Source organism: Ixodes scapularis, unplaced genomic scaffold (genome assembly GCF_016920785.2).
Source record: "Ixodes scapularis isolate PalLabHiFi unplaced genomic scaffold, ASM1692078v2 PGA_scaffold0__279_contigs__length_252992795, whole genome shotgun sequence".
NCBI lineage: Eukaryota > Metazoa > Arthropoda > Arachnida > Ixodida > Ixodidae > Ixodes > Ixodes scapularis.
In genome coordinates this window covers 153,330,477-153,354,454 of record NW_024609835.1, presented here as the reverse complement: position 1 = coordinate 153,354,454, position 23,978 = coordinate 153,330,477, and the positions used below count along the sequence as shown (strand labels likewise).

At 44.7% G+C, this 23,978-nt stretch overlaps 1 protein-coding gene across 1 annotated transcript in view; it reads left to right on the top strand.

Annotated features, from left to right (window-relative positions):
• The window catches only part of LOC115333015 (neural cell adhesion molecule 2), a 220,069-nt gene that overhangs the window by 137,252 nt on the left and 58,839 nt on the right, over window positions 1-23,978 (top strand). The window contains exons 6-7 of the mRNA XM_040221069.3: window positions 6,120-6,410; window positions 18,323-18,610. Of these exons, the coding sequence (XP_040077003.2) occupies window positions 6,120-6,410; window positions 18,323-18,610 (579 nt within the window). The remainder of the gene's footprint in view (window positions 1-6,119; window positions 6,411-18,322; window positions 18,611-23,978) is intronic.

Sequence of the window (23,978 nt, the reverse complement as noted above, 5' to 3'; positions counted from 1 at the left end):
CACAAACACTGCGCTGCCTACTAAACGTGTTCGAAACCACTTGTATTCGGAAGGCCAAAACCGACAGAGCATATTTTCAAGTTGACCCGACCATAAACCAAGATCACTTCCCTTAAACATGGTGCGGCTTTACGCGAACTCAACACTTGAGTCGGCCAAATGTTGCGCCGGTGAAACTTTTACGAAGTCTATACTAGCGTTCAAGATGTGATTTCCAAAGGGGATGATCTGTATGTCTGAGATAATAGTGATTGGGCGTGGGGCGGTTCTAGCACATCACCAGATGCTCTATCAGTTTTCAACTCAAAATTTAATTTTTATCAAGGAAAAATGTTTTTTTTTTGCTTTTTGTTTTGCTGTTTTGCATTTTGTTTTTTTGTTACCCTGTGTTCTTTCATATGGCGGAATAATTCTCCGCCAAAAAATGCTGGCACAATGAAGCGATTTGCATTCCCGTGTTACTTGGGGAGTAAAAAAATTTAACTGAAATTGATATTGTACAATCATAGAGGCATCTGTCTTCCATTCCTGTCATCGACTCCCCTGGCACGAAAGAATGAAACACGATTATCCGCGAAAAGATTGCTTTTTTAGTGTTGTGTAAACCTCCGGTATACCTATAACTTACACAGACACGGACATACGAATGTAGAAAGGTGCGTGTGACGCAATATTAAGAAGGAAACAGTAAACGCCTCGTCCGTAGGCTCTTTTCTCCAGGTCTTTGGAAGTGCGGGTCCCACGGTACACCATTTATCTTCGGACAGAGCCCTTAAGTTCTCCGAATATCTGTCATCGTTACTGAAAGAGAAGGAAGAAACTCCTTTCGTTTCAGAGAAAGCCGTGATAAGTTGCGCATGGTTTCTTTCCAAAACTACCGCGCGGCGGGCTTACCGAATAGCCTGTTCTGTACCAGGTCGTCCTTCACTCCAAATTACGTTTCCTACCTGCAGTATAAAATATTTCGCAATTGTGCTCGAAATAAAAAGCAAATGCTTGAAGTTTATTTCTATTAAAAAACTGCAGGCATGCATTACCTCGGCATATTATAAGTTGGTCGTTGGATGAGTTCTCTCACTTTCCAATGTTTACGTATCAAAACTTGAGGTGAGCTGCGAAAATTAGTAAACACTGCTAGTCTCTTTCATACTGTCAAACAGAAAGCTCAACTTTAGAAATTTATCAAAAGTTCACAACATTATATTTGCTCTCGCCATAACTCTGTTCAAATTATAGCATTGTTTAAACATATGCTTCTTGTGAAGTATCTACTGCTCAGAGATTTCGTAACTAAGGAAGGAGGAGGTAGATGACTAAACTCAGAAACAGATGATGGTATATTAAAATACTTGCCGCCCTTGGATCTCTTATTAGAGTTCAAATTCTATAAACGTTACTATTCGAACTCCGTCTTCCCGTTCATGTTTACGTCAACCGATAACTCACGCGCAGTCGTAACCGCAACCGAGTACGACCGTCTGAGACAAGACCGGTTTTTAGGCCTCTTGCGACGGCGTAGTGTGAATGAGCCTTTACGTTTTTCATAGGAAAGTACGGGAGGGGGCGAAGAGCCGGGAACTGGAAAGCAGAGGAAGAATGGATCTCTTGAACATTTTGCTTCGCCACACTTGTGGGCGTACTCAAGGCGTTCGACCAGGTTGCCCGTAGTGTTAAATTATATTTTGGTAATCAGATGGCCAGAAATGATTTGACATTTATCTCCGGCCATCAGAAGGAAAGAGATGATTTAACATTATTCGAGCAGCCTGATCGAACACTTTGTGCCACCGAGCTGCCCGCATGTTATCCTTTCTTGTCGTGTGCTGAAATTTCAGCGTTTTTCAATGCTCGATCGGGGGGAAATACGAGGAATATGAGCTGCAAGGAAATGACGAAAGTGTTGATCGTCTGGAAGCGTCCCCGCCTCTTTATCCGCTTTCCTCTTCGCCACGCGACAACGCTGCGGATGAGCATTTTCGATCACTTCAATAATAATGATCATATTGTGCTAGCAGGCGACTATAACATGACATCCAGGGCCACAACAAAAATGGAGAAACGGAATATCTTGACATATCGTTCATTTAAGGGTTAAATAATTTAATTAATAATCACAAAAGAGGAGTATCCTAGTGACAGTTTTACAAGAACGTGTATTGACCAGAAATTTGAAGTTTATAGCTGGAATTATAAAGCAAAAGATCATTACTTCGTTGCACTTAGAACAATGTATCGGAATCGTAAGTTTAATCAAACAAATCGTCTATATAAAGAAATTATAGACAGCAATAAGATAGGCTATACTATTAAGAGACATCCCCGTAACCCTTTGCTGCACCTCGATCATGTCAGCTTCCATGAAGCGGTGGTTCAGAAATTCAAACTCATTACGAGCATTCCACAAGGATGATAAAGCTAAAACAAAGAAAGCTTGGATTCAACTAGATTGACAAAAAAGAAATAGTGACCCGATTTAACAAAAAAACGTGGAACAGGTCCAAGAAAAATCCACAGGATGCAACATTAAGAGCGAAAATTCGACAAATACGAAGCATAGTAGCTTCAAAAATTAGACTGGCAAAAAAGAAGTTTTATAAGAAGTATCTGAAGCAGTGCGTAAAAAACCTGCGAAAAACGTGGAATACTGTGAACCAAACAATTGGAAAACATCCAAAAGACACTGTCGATGAGATTATAAAGAAAGCGTTCGGTCTAACTAGTTTTAATACGATCAATAACGCTTTCGTTAAAAAAGGTAGAATATTTGCGGAATCAAATAAGCAAAGCCGAAGAGAAAGGAAAACTTTTAGGGCACTTTTCGCACTCAACGTATTTAGCGCAAAGGACAGTTTCTGATCTACAACGTGTGGTTAGCCATATGTCTGCCGCAAAGCTAGCAGTATACGATAAAATACAGCTCAGAAACTTGCAAATTAATTTGAGCAACTTGGCGCACGTTCTACTGGCGATAATAAACGGCATTCTGGCTACAGGAAATATACCTAACAAATTGAAAGTTTCAGTAGTCGGGCTGATTTATAAAAAAGGAAACAAAAAAAGGTTAAACAATTACAGACCCATCGCAATACTGCCAACCATTGCTCGAGAAATAGAGAACTCTGTTATAAGAATAATGACCTCGTTTCGTGACAAGTGCTCGCTAATAAGCAGCGTCTGTATGGTTTTTGACTAAAATGAAGCACGACACTTTTATTCGAATATGCGGCTCATTTCATGAATAATAAAATAGACATCAACTTCCTTCTAGATTTGTTAGTGAGCGCGTTGGTAATGATGTAGGTTTAGAAAGAGTTATATACGTAAAGACACTTGTCCCGTCCCCTGTCTTTACGTATATAACCTCATTCTATTTTTATAGATTACGAAGCTGCGCAGACATTGGCCTAAGGCGAATGATTTACCACATGTTAGGTAAGTCAAATCCAAGATATAGAAGTATGATTTACGCCGTATGCTAAAATTGCAAAGAATAAAAAATAACTATCCGAATAAAATGATGATAAGAAAATATACCCAACGGCACTCAGCTTGAACACCTCACAGAACTCAATCTGTTGAAGGTTGGTGGCTTCCGCAAGTCGTGGTCTTAACGAGGTATTACTTTCTGTTCATTTCAGAAACAAAAGCAAACACAAAAATTACTGAGACACGCACCACAAATTTTACATTCCAAGAATATACACGACCTAGGGGGAAGAGGTCGAGAAAATATTGAGGAAACATCGGGAAGCTACTTTAACGAGGTTCCCGTTGATCTGCTAAATTCCACATCAACATCATCGCCAAAAGTAAAAATACGCCGGTAGTGCAGACAGAGGCACGAGTAATACATTGCGTTTAACCTGAACCTCTCCTGCCTAAATTCAAAGGTGCTATAATTATATACTGAATGGCGTTATAACTGTCTTCTTGCTTGCAATGTTTTCTTCGTACGGGTTTTCTTATACTGTATTTAAGAATGTTTTTGTGCAAAATGTTTACTGTTGTATACCTTTTTTAAGATTTTCATTAGTGGTGTAGTTCTACAGTACGTGGCAAAGTTAGCCTAGGTACTATGGAAGTGTATGTTCTACGTGCTAATAGTTAAGAACACTCCATTACTTCTGTTGTTGTTTTTTGTTGTTATTTTAGAAGTGCTTTGCATTATTACAAGAGAAAGCTTTTAGCCATGCGGAGAGCAAGTCGCCTACTTCTTGCGCAGGAATTGCGGTGACGTCAGAACGGCGCCGAGCTCTGATTGGCTTTCATTGAAAAGGTAGGGGGTAGACCTCATTGCTAGATGCCTTGAGGCCTCCCCACTATTTTTTTTTTTTCATTCAGCCAATCAGTGTTTGGCGTTCTGGCATCATCACAACTCCTGTGCAAGAACTATGGCTAATAGTTAAAGGGAAGCTGAAGAGGTTATTGAAGAAAAAAAAGAGTTAGAGGTGAATCTTAGAGTATTTCTATCTCGTGAATCCGAATATTACGTTCGCTTTCCCCGAAGATGGAACTAAATGCGAGGAAACACGAAAAACCTCCGACCCGTCGTTGCGTCATACTAGGGTCTTTCGGCCAACAAAGACGTGTCGCTCGTGTGGGCGGCGCGATCAGGCGTAAGCTTGCCAGATATATTCCCGTACACTGACTCCTGTGACTACGTCTTTTTCTGGCCTTTTTTTTTTTCAAATCAGAAAGAGTGCGCGTGCCTCGCTTTGATAGGCGCTGAAGATGCTCGAGAGCGGAGATTCCGAAAACTCCTAATATGACGTCACGCTCCCAAAGGAGGGGCTTCAGCGGTACTTGCAAAATTATTCTCTGCTGCCTCCGTGCACCACATTGAAAACTAATCTCGACATTTGTGATTCTGGAGGTCAAATGAAGATTATTTAAGTTTTTTTTTTTTTTTTTTTTTTTTTTTTTCAATACAGAACTTTGTCAGATTCTCTTTAGTGACATTTTATTGCTTCTGTTCTCTTTCTTTTTTTTTCTGTTTTTAGAAGTGTCGTGTATTGTTACAAAAGGAAGTTCGCGATCATGTAAAAAAAATGCATCTGCATGCAGAGAGACTGATCGACATATTTGCGTTTGTATGCTTCCCTTATGTGTATGATAAGCACTTTTTCGAATTCACTGCGCGTTCTCGCGCACAAGCACGCACGTGCTTATGTGAGGTAGAATAAAATGTATAGGATTGATTTAGTGCCAATAAACTATATTTATTCGTAGTAGTAGTAATGTCGAGACCGGTTAGAACGAACTCAACGAGAAGCGGAAATCACTTCGCTATACCCGCAATTACGTTATAACCGACTTCAACTAACGAAGTGCAAAAGGGAGTGGGAAATCGTGATTGCTTGGCTGCAGCCGCTATTTCGTTATAACCGACTTCGTTATAACCGGTCTCGACAGTAGTAGTAGTAGTGGTAGCAGTAGCAGTCATAGTAGTAGCAGTAGTATTAAGCGCACTTATATATCAATCCCCGCACGATGCGTCCGCCATGAAATGGCAAACGCTCTCTGTGATTTAAGTTGCTCATTGTCTTAAAGGGAAGCTAAAGAGGTTCATGAAAAAAAGCGAGTTAGAGGCAAACTCTAAAGTATTTTTATTCCGTGAATCTGAGTACCACGTTCGTTTTCCCCGAAGATGTAACTAAACGCGAGAAAACGCGAAAAACCTCCGACCAGTCGTTACGTCATACCCAGACCTTTCGGCAGCCAAGCGCGTGTCGCTCGTGTGGTTAGCGCTTGCAATTGCAAGCTTGCCAGGTATATTCCCCGCACTGACACTAGTCGTGATGTCTTTTTCTGATCTTTTTTTGAAAATAGCAAGAGTGCGCGTGCTTAGCTTCGATAGGCGATGCGCGAGAGCGGAGCTAGAACTCCTAATAGGACGCCATACTCTGAGAAGGAGGGGCTTCAGCGCTACTTCGAAAATGAATTTCTGCAGCCTATGTCGACCATATTGAAAACTAATCTCGGGTAATTGAAATCCTGGAGGCCGAAAGAGGATGATTTAGAAGTTTTTTTTTCATACAGAGCCGCTTCGATTTTTCTTTAGGGTTAGGCTCCCTAGTTTCTTGAACTCAAGCTCCTGACCTTCTTCTTTGCCGGGGCAGATATACCGCAGCTAAACCTGCGTCTGGGCAGCAAGCTGCGCCACCAACACATCCAGGAGGGCAACGACGTGTTTCTGGAGTGCGACATCCGGGCCAGTCCCTGGGTGAGCGACATCGGCTGGCGCTTCGACGGCCGGGACCTGTCCACCAACACTTCAGCAGGCGTCATCGTGAGCAACCAGTCCTTGGTGCTCCAGAAGGTCGACAGGCGCTCCAGGGGGCGCTACACGTGCACGGCCACCAACTCCGAAGGCCAGGGGGAGAGCAACCCGGTCAACCTCAGGGTCAGATGTGAGTGATGTATTCTGGGCTTTGATTACGCGCCAGACTGAATCCCGAAACGTACGCCAGAGGCTTGGATGTAAAAACCTCTTCATGGCTAATGTCATTGACAGGGATATTAGCTTACAGTTTAGAAAAAAAGTATCGTGTAGGTTGGGCTTAGTGTCCACCCGGGTCCGAACTTCGTACCAGTGAGGTTGCTTGCAGCTACTAAATGATGCCGACGAAGGAACACACCGATATCAGGTCTTGGATAATAATGCGTGATGCATACTTGCAGGCTCAGACTGGGGCGGGCTCACTGCAATTGTGTGAATTAGCTCTCCCGCAGCAGTTCTGGAACAAACTTCTATCTTAATAATTATATAATTATAACATTTTTTTACTATGGCCTTCTTTTTGTTTCTTTACGTTTAATTGTATTGATAATAGAGTAAGTACTTGGAGATGAAACGGCATCCACCCAGCTGTATATCACCTACCGCTCCAGTGTGCGAAGTTCGGTTGACTGCAGTGGTTAGCTTACCTAACAGGTGCTTAGGTGAATCGTGTTTGAAACCAGGCTCCGTAAGATATGTATTGAATTTACGCGGTTTTCCACCTTGTATTCCCATCAGATCAACGCGGAGATCGTCCGCTTCTTGAGCAGGAGTCGCGGTGACGTCAAAACGAAGCTGAGCCCCGATTCGCTTTGAGTGAAACATAGTGGGTAGGCCTCAATGCTAGACGCCTGGAAGTCTACCCACTATTTGTTTTTCAATCAGCCAATAAGTGTTCGACGTTCTGACATCATCGCAACCCCTGTGCAAGAAGCAGACCAACCCTTGCTCGGTATCATTTCATATTCACATTCGGATTGTGTAAGTGATGCCCGCCATCTCTATCTGCGCTGTAAATCTAAAAGGACCGAGAAGAATGGATATTCACTGACAGTTCTGCTTTTAAAAATGAGGGGCCAGAAGAGGCGATTTAATTCAGTCAGTGCACCTTGTTGCGTGAAGCTGTGAATAACTTTGACTAGTTTATAACGAGGTGAAATTGCGTACTGTTGCGACCTACAGAGGGAATGCAGCGCATAATGAGACTCGGCGATTGCTTTTACTCTCTACAACCTTCATTTATACTCTCTCTATTTCTCTCTTTTTTTCTTTTTTTGTTTTGCTTTTTGGAAGTATAAAATTCCGCGAGCGGCACTTGTTTGTTAACTGTCATTTACAGAGTTTATTCCTTCCTTAGACTCCTCATTATTGTGGAAGATAATCGCTTCCCACCTTTGCACTAAACTAGAAGTGCCGGCTTTGTTATACAAAATATTAAAAAAAAAGACGCTGTGGGCCATCTTCGAGAAAATTCCGTTTTTACGTGTCACCGGCCCCAATGAAAACGATCGAGAAGTATTAATATTCACTCACCGAGGTACAATTTTTTTTTTTATCAGTCGAGTGTAATCGTCCCGACTACGCTAATTGGCATCTTGGAGAGTCAACTATCTATATACTGTCGGTTCCGTCATAATTAAAAAAGCGGGATCCCGCAATATTGCTTTTATATATTTACCTTACCACGCCGGCTGATCAAAACATTTTTTATAAGTCGTGGTAATATATACATATTCACGTGAGATAATTCCACGAATAGCATAAAACACGAAGTCATACAGGGGTTATAATCGTACCGATCTACACAGATTTACCCCGATATAAACTGCAAGACACGAAAACACTTCAATTTGAGATGGTTGTCTCGACACAAGATTTGAATCTCTCAAAGCGACCTTTCTTTTATGGTTGCTACGAGGTTCCGACGTCTGAATACTTAAAACCAACCGTTTCGCGCAAAGCATTAGTAATGAGGATTGTGCGGTCTTGTCAAAGGTTCTCATCTGCGCGCCGTTCTCTGCGCGGACGCCTAATTGAGATTCACATTCTTCTCGTTTGGGCGAGCCTAATTGAGCGCCTGCCCCACGCGACAGTAATTAGAACGCTTCTGAATGGTCCGAGCTCCATTCAGAACTATTCAAAGCTGAATCAGCTTTGAAGAAACATGCGAGCCCGTAGCGCACCGCTGGCCGCGGAGTCTTTCATGAACGCGGCGGCGTAAAGCCCGCGAGGGCCGTGGCTTCTGCCTTTGTATCGACGAGATTGAAACCAAGGCCGATGAAAACATTCACCTCTAAAATTTTTGTCCGAGTACCATAGTTAAGTCTGGACGCGCTGCCGACAGAATTGACGGTGGATGGATCTACGCTGTTGTGGAATTTTGGGCGGACGTACGTGTTTTCCGACGGATGCTCCGTAGATTTGAGTTGAGTTCTAGCCCAACTTTGTACCAATATATATATATATATATATAATGAATAGCTCCTCAATGTACCCATGACATCTTGCACGTGCTGGGATGTGTTTCACTTTACACGAGCTTACTGACACTGACCAAGAAATCTTTGTTGCGGTGTAATTGTAAGAACAAAGGTGAGCGTTCGCTTTCAATCTCTCGAGACTTCGCGCCACTTGGACACACAGTTTGGAGGTTGCAGTGTTGGCATAGTCCAACGTCAATAGACCAGCTAAGTTACAGAACTACCCATAGACGCTGTTTCCACGAACAGTGCCCCCTCTCCTTCCACGGCGCGCCTCACGCGTGGTTCGACGCGCCACCGTTTTGGGGACGGCTGCAATTGAAACTGCAGTGTCTGCTATGGAATACGTACGTTTCAAAGCGCAGCGTCTAGATGGCGTTTCATCGTGCTCTATGGAGCACACAGTTATGAAACGAAAATATAGATGACGCTTCAAACGACGGGAGGTGGAGTGAAGGATCTGGGGGTGGTACTGGCATAGTCCCCCAGTGACGATATTTGAATGCGACTCATAGATTTGACTTGTGCATGGAGTGAGCACTCGATTTTGGGTCGCGATAATCACTAGCTCGATATGCATTTGAGTAGCGGCTCGTATCCAACCGCTGCAATGATGACAATAGCCGAACCCTACAATTTCTGGAGCTCACCGCGTGTCCTGCGCTATGCCAATCGCAGCGCGTTTCTATGATAAACATTGGCGATATATAATCGACTTCACATTGCTTGGACGATTGTTTTGGCTGTGAGTTAAGGAGAAAAACGCTGCTCGTTTTAGAGCGAAGCTGTATATGAGTGATTGGTCTGGTTTCTTCGTGTCCATCGAGAGAAGACCCACGGGCGCGCCTTATCACCGATCGCGCACGCCTTATCTCTACTCATGTGATTTTGATACTTGTTTCAATAAGAAGACCCCAAGACACGCGTCAAAACCACGTGATAGATGATAAGCAAGTAGCGCGTCCCGCATGAGTTTCCCGATAAAGACTGAGGTTGCATAAGCTGACGCGGCAAGGGCAACATACGAAGCCTGTCATGTATATAAAGAAACGTTTTTGTATAGTGTATTTACTTTTCTTCCACAAATGATTTGGTATAGACCTTTTGCTGTTTACAAACATGAACTGCCGCTTGCGTCCCAAAAACTTCCGGTCGCACCGTCTTTGCAAGCCTCTTGAGCTTGCTTATGTCAGTAGTGGTAGAAGGCAGAAATGCTACACGGACAACAAAGTGGAACATTGAACGAGGGCTTTTGGCTGTACGAAATTCCATCTTGGAGGAGGCAAGCTGGTTTACAAGAATACTCGAAACATTATGACATATTTCGCACTTCTTCCTTCTTTCGGCGTTCACTTGGAGAATTGGTAGTTAAGCGTTTCATCTACATATCGAGCAGCGGTGTTTAGGTGGCCTCGTTGCTATGGACAGTCGTCATTAATTATTTTTATAAACCGGACGTGCTCTTGGACGCCAAAGACTGGAGCACCACCTGGTGGCGTTTGCCATAAAAAGGGTCTATAATGGAGTGGGCACTGGGCAGTCGTAGCAGGGGACACCACAGCTTCGCTATCCAATCGCCTTCACAACGTGGATTGGAGCCTTAATTTTTTTCTTTTATTAACTCCCAGCAATTTCTTGTAAATTGAAGTGTAACCAAAATATATTATTCTACAAGTAAAATAGATGACAGAGAGAGAAATAGTTTAGGTAAGTGCGTTTACAGAGCTTGATTTTATTTTTTTTTATTTTCAAATTTTTTTGTTATGAAAAACACGTCTTTGTCAAATATGTAATTACGTAATAAGCAATGAATTGGGCGAACAACATTTTCTTATATTATAAAAAAAATTATTCTCCTTGTTTGTTTATTCCCAGGGGTATCAATTTTAGCCCACAAAGATATCAATTTTCGTAAATGCGAAAACCCGAGAGTTCCGAACCTTTCTGCGGGTTTAGAAGTTTTACTCGCCCCTCAACCTCGGACTGGCCGATTAGGTCGTCTATGTATTTATATCACTACTTTTGTAATCTAAAAACACTTAGAAAGAGAACTATTGTTTTTTTTAAGATAACAGTGTCGGTTATTGCGCAACATAGGATACTATTGTAATGCGGTTGTGGTGGTAACGGACCGATTGGCTGAAACTCGCTAGTGAACTCTACAAACATTAGTTTTTGCGTGTACCGCCGTAGTAAAGATTTGTTACCCACCTCCAAAATGTAACAGCAGTTGTTACGTTCAGCAAAAAAATCTAAAGGTAGTGTGGAATTCGGGATGCCGTAGCACGCGATACCAAACTTTGGGTATTGGGCAAACGGACGTCATTTGTTCCAAGCACCGCGTAAGACCTTATCACTTCCAGTTTTCAAGATGAACAAATGGCATATTCATCACTCTACGTAACCCCTGCGGCAAAGGCGAAGAGGATCCCAGTTCGCGTGCCTCGCGACCATCAGTCGGTACATCTCGCCGTTCACCAATGGAAATCGATCAGCGAGAGCCCGCAATTCAACTCAGAGCCATAGCGGACGGAATAGAATGGTGGAAGCGCGGATTTTTTTTCCCCCGAACACTCGAGTTATTTGTTTAGTTTATTCGACGTTTCTTTTTTAGCTTAGTTTCTTATCTCTCCATATAATTACGGACGAGTTCAGGCTTCAGCATGAGAATTCACTAAAACGAGGATCGCGATTGTTCCTGCCGCGGGCTGCCCTCAGCCACCCATCTTTCTCGGTTGGCTTTTTTTTTTCTTTGTCTTTCTTATTTTAGTACCGGTGAGGCGTTCACGCCCTGAGCACTTCTTTGTCGCTACAACGAGTCGGACTAATGAAGACAGATAACATCTACGATTCTGGCAACGCAAGCACCCACTTTAAGGTGATCAAATATAGAGGAATCCGGAGTGCAGGTGGATCAAAGCAAGTAGATGTAGGTGTCCTTGTTTTTTAATCTCGAAGTTTGTCCAAATTTTATGCATGTAACTGTCATTAACACGAGGATTACGCATAGTTTGGTTCTGATCCGGATAGCGCGATGGCCGCCGCTGGCATCATAAAAGCAAACAAAGTATAAGGTTCCTTCTGCAATGTTTCTCAAGAAGGTAACGCCTAGGGGCCCACCCAGATGTGGCCAGAGCTGTCGGCACTTGACCAGAAGACGATCTCTTCTTGCCGTTGATTACACGCCACGGCGAATGTTAACTGCCAACCTCCACGCGCGGGAAAGACGCACTGCTTCGCGTAATTACGCAAATCTCAAATGACTTTTCGGCTGGCTTATTATGCGTTCAGCTGAGACAACACGAAGAAAAAATCCGTTAATCGTTTTTTGTTTTGTTTTTTTCTGGCGGCGCGACCGTTTATTACGTAATGATAGACGCACAAAGTAAGGCGTGACCGACACACCACGGTCCGTCCGCCATTCGTTTCCTGTAGGGAGAGAAATCTAACAAGCACCCAAAGCTCCTGAGACTACTCGTGACGTCTTGTGTGTGTGGCAGGTGACGAGCTAGGTTGAGCAGTGACAGCGCCCTCTGTTTATTTATCGCTTTCTTGATTTTATTTTTACATCTAGAGTTGGTCTCTTTGTAATGTGGAACTCTAATGCGGGAAGTCCGGGCGAAGCTTGCGGGTCAATCCGGTAATTAAGGCGTGTTCTCTGGAAAAGAAACAGTTGGAGCGTGACGTTTGAATTCCGCTTTTGCGTGAGAATAAATTATAGCCGCTGTGTCGCCTGCCGATTTTGCCTTGAAATCTCGCACTGTTCCCTTCTGTATATCGTTGATGGGAGTCGGGATCATTAGCTATAATGATGGGTAATTTAACCTCCGCCTTAAGTGTCGGGCGTCGCTGGACCCACAGGTTCTCGCACCATATATCATTAACTGTTTCTGATGAAATGTTGCATTTTTCAGCAGTAGCTAAGCCTGTTGACAATGAATTTAAACTTATGTCAAGGACGAGTTTATTCGACTGTAATAAAGGCTATTAGAGAGTGGCTGGATAAAACGCGGAGGGTGCCACGATTGTCTTTGTTTGCCAGGTGAGACGTGTGCAAACACCCTTTGTTCGGAAAAAGAGGAACAAGTGGCAGGGCTGAAGTGTCCTGGTTTCGCAGCAGGGTTTGGGTTTGAGCTGAGTGAATGGGTTGACTTTTTGTTTAAAAAGGGTGACCACCTTGAGGGTAGTATGTATACGAGAAAGGTGTAGCTAAATGAAATTTTAGATGGAATTGAGACTTTGTCCTTTCGTCACGTTTTACTGCGAAGCCGTATATGACTCGTTGGTCGGGTTCTTTCGTGTCCGTGGAGAAATAAAGTGGTCGACAGAAAACCCACGCGCGCGCCTTATCAACATTCATACACGCCTTCATCTGTTATCATGCGGTTTTGACACTTGTTCCAATAAGAAAACCACAAAACAAGTGTCAAAACCACGTGATAGAGAAAAGCATGTAGCGCTTCCTGCATGCATTTTCACAGTAAAATATGCGGTTGCGAAAGCTGCCACGGCAACGGCGGAGTACAAAGTGAGGATGGACGTCACTAGCCACGCTAACAATGCGAAGCACGTAGCGCTCCCCGCATTCGTTTCCCGGTAAAGATTGCGGCTGCATAAGCTATCGCGGTAACGGCAGCGAACGAAGTTTTTCCTACATGAAAACGTTTCGGTACAGTGCACTTACTTTTCTTCCGTCGATCATTCGGTACAGACCCTTTTGCTGCTTACAAACATGAACTGCCGTTTGCGTCCCAAGCGCCTTCATGTCGCAGTATGGTCGCACCATCTTTGCAAGGCTGTTGAGCTTGCGTATGTCACCTGTGCTAGAAAGCAGAAATACTACACAGACAACAAAGCTGGAGATTTAACGAGGGCCTTCGGCGGTACAATATTACATCCTGGGGGAGGCAGGTTGGTTTATAGTACTCCAAACATTTTAACAGATCTCGCACTCCTTTGTCCTTTTGGCGTTAACCTGCAGAATTGTTGGTTGAACTTTTAATCTACATTTCAAGCGCGGTGGTAAGGTGGGCTCGTTGCTATGGTAACTCTTCGTTCATACCCTTTATAAACCGAAAGTTCTCTGGGACGTCGAAGACTGGAGCACCATCTGGTGGCGCTTGCCATAAAAGGGTTCTATAGTGCAGTGGGCAATCCTTGTATGTGATACCACAGTTTCGTTGTCCAACCAGCTTTATACCGTGGATTAGAGCCTTAATTGTTTTTTTTTTTTCTTTTGCAAGCTCGATGCTTCTATGGTTCTCGCCCTTGTCTCGTGTAATTCATCGAAATTGCACATTATCTTAGTAATTTCCTCCCAACCCCTTTTTGTATCATGAGAGGAGGGTATTGATTGTACAAGCCTAGCAGTTAAACAACAGCATGTTAAATGTAAAGCTAACGATCTCCTGAATATAAATACTAGATTTTCAATAAGAAAAGACAGGCAAATGAAGTGCAAACAACACCTCCTTAGATTAAGATAATAAACTACTTTTACTGAGTGCGAAATAAAAAAAATTGTCAAGTGTAAACGCACTTCTTATGGTGGATTGAGGTGATAGCGCAATCTGAATTTACAATTTGCCGGAGGAGATGATTCAATCCGTCTACTGTTTTAGAAAAAAGTGACAAGCAAAATACATTAGATTTTTTAGAGCGCCGCTCTTAGGCGCCGGTTTCCGGGTTGAGCGGCGTCAGCGTAACCACTGGCGCTGCATTGTGGGACGTGACAGTTTCTCGGCTAAATTTAGCGGGGAAACTGAATTGTTGTCAAGGTCACGTGACGTCAATTTCCCCGCTAAGTTTAGCGGTTTAAGTTTCCTCCTCTAAATTGAGCGGTGAAATTGACGTCACGTGACCTCAACACCAATTCAGTTTTCCCGTTAAATTGAGAAGGTTAAGTTTCCCCGCTAAATTTAGAGGGAAAATTTTCGCTAAATTTCTCCGCTAAATTTGCAGGAAAATTTCCCCATTAATTTTGGCGGGAAAATTTTCGCTAAATTTACCACTAAATTTAGGGGAAAAATTTTAGCTGCATTTTCCCCTAAATTTTTTTATGTACAAGTTCAGTAGGTTTTCATATACGAATTGTACTCAATCTTGGAGTTGTCAGAATGACAGAGCTTGGAAATGCGCTTGAGCAAAGCATATTCCGTTACATCTAGCGGCAAGTATCGCAGTACGGAATCGTTTTAACATGTAACTATATTTAGGGGCCATCTTCTTTGGCAGTGCAGTCGAAGGTACCGGCAAGCGGGCGCTCTACTATTTGGGCGCTGAATTAAGTCGTACGCAATTTTTTGTGAAATCTCTAAAAAAATGGTTTAAATACCCTCGATATTTTTTTAACAGGATATCAGTGGTTCTCCATGTGGTGTCCCCAACTAAAATTATTCGCCATTGTTTCCTTAAAGTATTTACAAGTATCCACCGCATTTAATATGAACTAGGAAAATCAACATTGCCCTAGGAGATCGATGATTGATAACATTAAAGGCTTCTCAAATAATGAAAGCTGAGATGTGTTTTAAAATATCCCCTGATTATGAGTATCAGTCTTGCTCATACGGTAAACGCAGATGCAATACAAACCATTTTGACCACAAAATACCTGCAACCAGCCCGCAGACATGAATATCGCGTTTTAAATACATAAATGGAGTCCATGAGTCATTCATGTCATTTAGTATAAGGTTCTCGCGTTGTTAACGTCGATATTTTGCTTCACTTATATAAAAAACGTGGGTTTCTTTTCCGTAATTTTGTTGAAGAGTTCGCAAATATATATATATATATATATATATATATATATATATATATATATATATATATATATATATATATATATATATATATATCTTTTAACAGCTGTCTTTGTTTAATTTTAAAAAGACTTTCAGGCCTGACCAAGAGTACCTCTAGGAACGTTCGACTTCATGATAATTACCATGCTTCGCTAAGTTAATAACATAACATTGCCTACATCCATTTATTTTTAACACTGAAGAGAATATACCAAGTTGACACATAACGTCAGGCTATGATTGAAAGTAATGTGCGATTCACACACTTGCGTTGAGTTCGACCGAATGCAAGGGTCGCCATGGGAACAGCTGCGTCGGCTCCAGCAAAACGGGATAAAAAACGGGTTTGTTGTAGCCGACGCAGCTGTTGTCATAGCAACCCTCGCACTCGGTCGAACTCAACGAAAGTGTGTGAATCACCCTTAAGCTTCAATAAGTTTGACTTCGGCGGGTCATTGGGGCTACGGCATCGCTGTCCTCAATACAACGGTGAATGGAATCCTTTTAATCAGAAGAATAAGATCAGACGACGATGAAGTAGAGATTAACCAAGGCAGCATGCCTCGATTGATCTGATGAAAGGCTAGCCAACCCTTTAATCAGGTCAAATAATAAAAGTGATTTATGTCTTGCTCTAAAGTCATTCACAGCACTAAAAACGATACAGGGCGGGACATTTATTTCCACGCCTTGTTTCTTAAACTGTCGGTGACCATATAAAAGTGCAGAATTGTATGGTCTCTTTTTCGCTATCTATCGGTGACGTATTTTTTTTTAACTTTCAACTTTAGTTGTCTCTTTTTTTGCCCTTGTTAACAAAAGCGGGAATCCGCTTTTTTCTAGCATAACAAGCGAGATTAGGGGCCAAGAAGCAAACAACAAAAATGTGGCCGTATCTTAAAGCTCTCGAAAGCGAAGCACTTGACAGAGTCTACGCTTTTAAAAGTATATAAAGCATAATCAATGTCAAATAATCGACTTCATAACTCCACCGCTTCGGCTCGAACAGGGTCAAAAATTCCAGGGATTGGGATGGAATCAAGCAGCCTTCTTCTTACTTCTAAATCCTAGCAGCATCGTCGTCTCAGCTGTTCTGCGAAGAAGACGGCCAATGAGTATGCGACTCTAAGCCAATAGAAACTAAACTATGCTTCGGATTTAAGTCTTAAAACAAGGATTTTTATTGTTAAAGAATATAGCTTGTCGCAAAAGCGTACTATGTTCTGTTCACGAATCTGTTCGCAGTGTCGTGAACAAACTGATTAGACATGAAACACAACTATGACATCAACAGCGAACTGCCCTAGGATGGATTCACAGAAAGGCAGTCAGGTAGAAATTGAACGCAGCGAAGGCGAATTTTAGCTTTAAAAAAATGACTGATATTTGGTGCAGCCACAGAAGCTTTAAACTTCGTTTCTCCTCAAAATCTGACGCAGCCGACACTACGAGCTTGTGGGACCAATGTGGCATGTCTGAAAAAGACATATCACTATCCGCGATAGCGCTGTCAATAGAAGCAGTGCTTAAGCCAGGGTAGTCCCAGAGAACTCACTAAAAAGAAATCAAACTTTCAAGTCAACACACCACCTAAAGATAGCTTGTCCACAAGTTCACAGCAAGAAATGCTTGTGCGTCTACCTTAACACAGAGACCTCAACGATACAATGCTTGATTTACCACTGTCTTTACTTGTTTATCCCTAATTTGGACGCCCTACCAGCGCGTTCGTGTGCATGAGGTCACTCTACTTCTGCTCGTTATGTTATTCACTGCAATCTTCAGAAAGTGCTCGGTAAATGACGAGGTCATAAAAACAGTTTCAACCGATTATTAAGTCGTTCGTATGACAAAGTACATGTCCTCGTGCTCATGGTTACATCGCTTTTCACGAAACACGTTGCCTGAACGTTTTCTCTTCATATTTTTTGCCACGTCATTCTCCCAATTTTTCCTGTAGATTGCAGTGATTGACTAACCGAGTTTTTCTGCAGGCATGTCAAAGTCAAATTTGGGGGTTTTACGTGCCAAACCTACGACGGGCATCTGGCACGCCCCAGCGGAGGACTGAGGATTAATTTCGACCACCTGGGGATCTTTTGACGTGCAACCGAAAGCTCGGTTACACGGCGCCTTCTCCGCAATAAGCCTCCGTCATATTGCGGGCAGCTCGGTCGGGATTCGAACCCGCCACCTGGGGATCCGTAGGCCGGCGCTTCTGCGGGCATGTAGACGTTTGGGTATTGTCCAAACATGTAATGACCAATGCTATAGCTGAAAACGTTTTTTTTTTTTTTTTTTTACAGGTACGGACAATAAATATTTTATTACGCAATCAACCCCCCCCCCCCTCCCCCAATTGTTTTTGTCCTGGGCAAGACACCCGCCGAAAACCCAATTTGAAGATATGCCCTTTGACCCCTCCCCCCCCCCCCCCCCCCCCCCACTCCCAACTTTTGATACTCTTGCTCACAACTTGTGAGGAAGATTTAAACCACTTTTAGATGGACGCATTAAAGGTCTTCAGGGCGGACTCCTTTAAAGAAACGGCGAATCTACTTGCTATTTCGCGCCTCTTGGCGCGCGATGGTTCACCGCAAGTGGCGCACGCCACTTGCGGCATGAACTGGTTCACCGATTCTTCGGAGGGTGTTGGTATACGTACTTTCGGTATACGCGCGTCTGGCACAAGGGTACCAGACAGTTGAATTCCGCGTAATTATACGCTCGTTCACCTGTTTGCATTGTCAACACAGACGCCCCCACCTGCAAGCCCGGCCAGAAGACGGTATACGGCGCGGCTCGACAGGAGGCCGTGCGCGTGAGCTGCGAGCTGGAAGCAGATCCTCCTGACGTGACGTTCCGCTGGCGGTTTAACTCGTCCAAGGAACTGTTGGGCTCGAGCAACGTCATCAGCGAGTCGACCCGCAGTTGGGCCACCGTGGTGCCGCTGGCCGAGGACGACTACGGCACGCTGCTCTGCTGGGGAAAGAACGGCATCGGCATCCAGCGGGAACCGTGCATCTTCACGCTCATCCCCGCAGGTAGGCGGAGTATGAATACTCAGTAACACCAATAAGAGACTGCACACAGCGCGTCTCAAGCGCAACTATCCTGTTTAAGACATGCTGTGTCTTGTAGATGGTTGAGCGTGTTGGTTATTAATTTACGATAAGGAAAGAGGAACATTTAAGACAAACAGACAAGACAAGCTTTCGACTTTCAACAAAACGTTTACTGGCTCGACTTCGCCTCCTGAAGCCCGACGGGGGGCGTCGGGGAGTTAGAGAGGGAGGATGGTGGGTGAGAGAAGCGCGAGCCAGCTCGCAGCTAAGCGTGCATGCCGGAAGGGGGGTCCCGGGTCTGCTGTGTGTCAATCGACACGTCGCCGTTACACGCAGCCCCGAGTGCGGGCGGTGCCCTCTTGGGGAAAGAAGGGAGGAGGGGGACAGGGCGCGGAGAAGAGGAGGAGGAGAAGATGTGCCGGCGATGCTCTCTTGGGGAAGGAAGGGAAGGGGGGGGGGGGCGCTGAGAAGAGGAGGAGACGAAGATAAGCGAATTCAGACTTTTTATGTTTTTGGAGGAACCCTCTCGGCCCCGCAGGAAGCGAATCTCTCGGTCGGAAAGAGAAAGGGATGGGCTCGACAGGTTCGAGACTGAAGACTTGATATGTAGGGACTCAAGGATTTCCCTGCCGAATCAAGATTTGTGCCCGCCGAGAATTTTGGGTTTCGAGAACTCGGGGGTGCACGAGGGGCAGTCTTTTTTGGCGTGAACCACGACTGGATGGAAGGAGTCCGGAGAGGGAGACGAGATCTCCTTGGCGTGCTCCCAGAGACGGTCATTCACGCACCGACCCGTCTGGCCGATGTATGCGGCCCCGCACACAAGAGGAATACTATACACCTTTCGATAAACCTTTAAGTCCGGAATCGTCTAGTCTCTCCTTTCTTCAACTTGCAAAAAGTCCTGCGATCATAAGATCAGAGGGAGCCTGTCATTACAGGCAACAAGGCTCCGGAGGGCGGGCTACCCGGTGGACCTTTTAGATAACGTCAGCAAGAAACTCATCCTACAGTCGAGGAGCCAACCAAGGGAGGCCCCCTCCGGGACCCGGTCTGCCCGCCCTGCGTGCATCCCGTGCACCCACAACACGGCACACCGACTCCGCGCGCTTGCACGTCGATTCGGCACCAGAGTTCTTTTCACATGCAGATTTAAATTCGGAGGCATGTGCAAGCGAGTTACCAACCCAGAACCCCCACCCGCATGCACAAAAAAAAAAACACGCGCAGTGCTTCCGGCCCTGCACAAGGGAAAAGGTGTATAGTATTCCTCTTGTGTGCGGGGCCGAATACATCGGCCAGACGGGGCGGTGCCTGAATGACCGTCTACGGGAGCACGCCAAGGAGATGTCGTCTTCCTCTCCGGACTCCTTCCATCCAGTCGTGGTTCACGCCAAAAAAGACTGCCCCTCGTGCACCCCCGAGTTCTCGAAAACCAAAATTCTCGGCGGGCACAAATCTCGATTCCGCAAGGAAATCCTTGAATCCCTACATATCAAATCTTCAGTCTCAAACCTGTCGAGCCCATCCCTTTCTCTTACGGACCGAGAGATTCGCTTCCTGCGGGGCGAGAGGGTTCCTCCAAAAACATTAAAAGTCTAAATTTGCGTATCTTCGTCTCCTTCTCTTCTCAGTGCCTCCCCCCCCCCTCTTCCCTTCCTTCCCCAAGAGAGAATCGCCGGCACATCTTCTCCTCCTCCTCTTCTCCGCGCCCTGTCCCCCTCCTCCCTTCTTTCCCCAAGAGGGCACTGCCCGCACTCGGGGCTGCGTGTAACGGCGACGTGTCGATTGACACACAGCAGACCCGGGACCCCCCTTCCGGCATGCACGCTTAGCTGCGAGCTGGCTCTCGCTTCTCTCACCCACCATCCTCCCTCTCTAACTCCCCGACGCCCCCCGTCGAGCTTCAGGAGGCGAAGTCGAGCCAGTAAACGTTTCGTTGAAAGTCGAAAGCCTGTCTTGTCTGTTTGTCTTAAATGTCCCTCTTTCCTTATCGTAAATGTTGTCTTGTTCCTTATTTTTTAGAGCACAGCTCTTAGGCGCCCGTTCCCGGCTTGAGTGGCGTCGCCGTCGGCGTAACGGCGAGTAACCCTCGTAACCCTCACGAGGCTTACCCTCACGAGGATCACGAGAGCTACGAGGGTTACTAACCCTCGTAATCCTCACGAGGGTTACGAGGGTTAGTTACCTTCAAAAGGGTTACCCTCGCGAGGGTCACAAGGGTTATGAGTTACCCTCACGAGGGTTATGAGAGTTACCCTCACGAGGGTGACGAGAGTTACCCTCACGAGGGTCACGAGAGTTACCCCCACGAGGGTCACGAGAGTTACCCTCACAAGGGTTACTAGGGTTACCCTCACGAGGGTCACGATAGTTACCCAGGTCACGTGACCCCCCGGAATCATGTGACCTCCTCAAGGTCACGTGACTCCTAAGGTCACGTGACCCCCGTTGACGTCATTGCCGCTGATGACGTCATCAGTGACGTCACTGATGACGTCCCCGGCATCCGCATCGTCATCATCACTGATGACGTCATCAGTGACGTCACTGATGACGTCACCGGCATCCGCATCGTCATCGTCATCATCACTGATGACGTCATCAGTTACGTCGCTGATGACGTCATCGGCATCGTCACGGGACCCCAGGTCACTTGACACCCTACGGTCACGTGACCCCCCAAGGTCACGTGACCCCCCCTGCCACCTGAGGTCACTTGACCCCCCCCCCCTAGTGCCATTTCCTCCTCCTCCTCCTCAAAAGCTGCGCTCTAATTCGGCGTTACAGGGAGTCGTAAACGGCTTTCATTTTTTTTCGTTCGCCTTCTCCGGTTTCAGATGTGTCAGGCTACATTGTCCGCATAAAACAACGAGCGGGCTGGGACTCATCTCGGAGCTTGAACCTTTATAACGGGGTGAAAGGTAACACGCTTGAGGAAAAGCCCTAGTTACGCGGACACGATATGCCGTCTTACCTCTTAAATAGAAGCTGAAGCGCTTTTACAAAAATCTAAGTTGGAAGCGGATTTTCATAGCGTTTTCTCCCGTGAATTCAGTTATCGCAATGATATTAGACAAAAGCAAAAGTAAACCGCTTTTTTTTTCCAACTATCTGCAGCGATTGCCTCCGGATATGCGGCGATTGTTTCTGCCGCCTGCTATTCGTCTAGAGCGTCTTGACGTCGTTGACTGCATCCCCAAGCCAGCTTAGGGGCGAGCAAGGGTCAAATGACCCCGCTGATGATGTCACTTTTGCTAGTTTTTCTCTCCGCTTTTGCGCTTTGCTACCGTCGGCGCGTCGCAACGGGCAAGTCTATGTCGAAATTTTAATTGGCTATCTCGACGCTCCTACCATTAAAATAGAAATAAAACTTTAGACACAACATTTATTTTGAAAGTGTTTACATTAGGAAGTTTACGGTTTGTTTAAATTCAATTACCTTTTCAGTTTCGCTTTAATGCCGCAAATATAACTTATCACGCCTACTTCAAACCTCGAACGAAAAAAGATAGTAGAAGTCTCGACTGCGTTTATGTCTCAGGTGCCCATATTCCTATGGGTGCCTGATTTATGTTTGTTAATAACGATGCCCTACAATTTTTTTTTTCTCCTCACGACCAACTATTGCGTCCGCGCTCGTGTACGTGAGTCGAAAAGCATACCGGTAGTTCACGTTTTTCAGTGAGTGCGAACTAAACTTAAACGAAGAAACAATTTGTGAAACTAAGGCGACCGGTTCGACATTAAAGCGGGATTGCGGACGTAGTACCTCGCCGTGTAAAACATTTTAAACTCAAATGTTGGGTTGTTCATGCGACTATCAAATGCTTTCCCATTGTTTCTTTCTGACTAACAGAACAAAAATGCCATCCTTTCATACTGAGATCTCGTTTATACAAAGTAAACTTGTGCTAAATATGAGTTAATATAAGCAGAAACCTAATAAAAAACGAGTGTTCGAGTTCAGTTCATTCTGCTACGTAAATGGATCGAATGTACATGGTACGGCCTTAAGGACATTTGGCACGCCTTGCAAAATTCGAATCCCAAACGTACATACCTAAAATGGATCACGCCAATGTAGTTTTCCCAGACGTTGTACGTCTATTTGTTTTAAAGCTCAATTTTGAGGTAGGGAAACATTAAAAATAAAGAGAAATCGGAGGCTGGGGAATCCTCATGTTCTTTACTAGCCTGTTTGTCGTCTGCACCTTTGCTTACGAACTCGCTCCCGGGTGCTCAACGCAAGAACGCCGAAGACCAATTGCAGATGCTGGCGATGAGCAAGATAATCCCGATAATGAATATTTTAACAAAATATATGAACATTTATCATATCGGAGCAAACCCACAAACCAGAGTGCAGAGGACGAACATATAGGGCATAAAAAGGCACGACCACCGTTTTTGCTTCATTCATAATATTTTACCAGCTCTGACTTTAGCTCTGAAAAGAAAAAGAAAAACGGAAATCTTCTTGCGAAACTACGTTCACTGGCCCAATATCAGTTAGGCATGTTTGGAATTCTAAATTTGCAAGGCGTGCGAAATATGTTAGTCTTAGGGCTGCACATGGTATCATACTCAACACCGCGCTGTCTTACAAATTTTAAATTTCACTTTCATATATCTTTAGCTTGGCACCGCGTTTATTATCTAATCCACATTTTGCAAATATTCCAAAATGCCGCGTGACACCGAAAAGAGCGAAAAGGTTGAGCACGCGAACGTTGCTCGCTCGCCTGCTTTCGCCCGCTTGCCGTCGCCTCCAAGGTCGCTTTTGCAGTCTGCTTCAACCGGTTGTACCTTGAGTTCCCGGCTTTCCTTTTGGCGCCGCGGACGGCGCTGCACGCTTCGCAAAAGGACTTTTCCATCGCACATGTACGGACATTCCATTAGGTTTGTAATAATGTAGCATTTTAGCCAGCGAGAAAATATAATAAACGGACATTCAATGAATGTAACTAATCGTAACTGGGCCACCAAGTTATGTTACGCTGTGCCTGAAAACACCGCTCCTCGGTGACGTGCGCCCGAAGCTGCTTCCTATATGATACGTGCAGCGAGAATGTCATGGATTCGATTTAATAGATATTAAATATACAAAACACACTTGAACGTGGGCAAAACGGGGACATTCGATAGTATGCCCTCAGTGTAGTTTCGTCGTTTTTGTGGTTTTATTAAGCCGCGCCTGCAGACGCAATATCCAATTTTTTCTAAAAATTATTTTTCGTAGTCGTGGTTGGAAAGATCGTTGCATATTTTTCGTTGTTGTCGGGTGCCTAAAGGGCGACGTAAAATTTCGGTTTTCTGCAGGGGACATAATTTCCTTAGCGCTCCA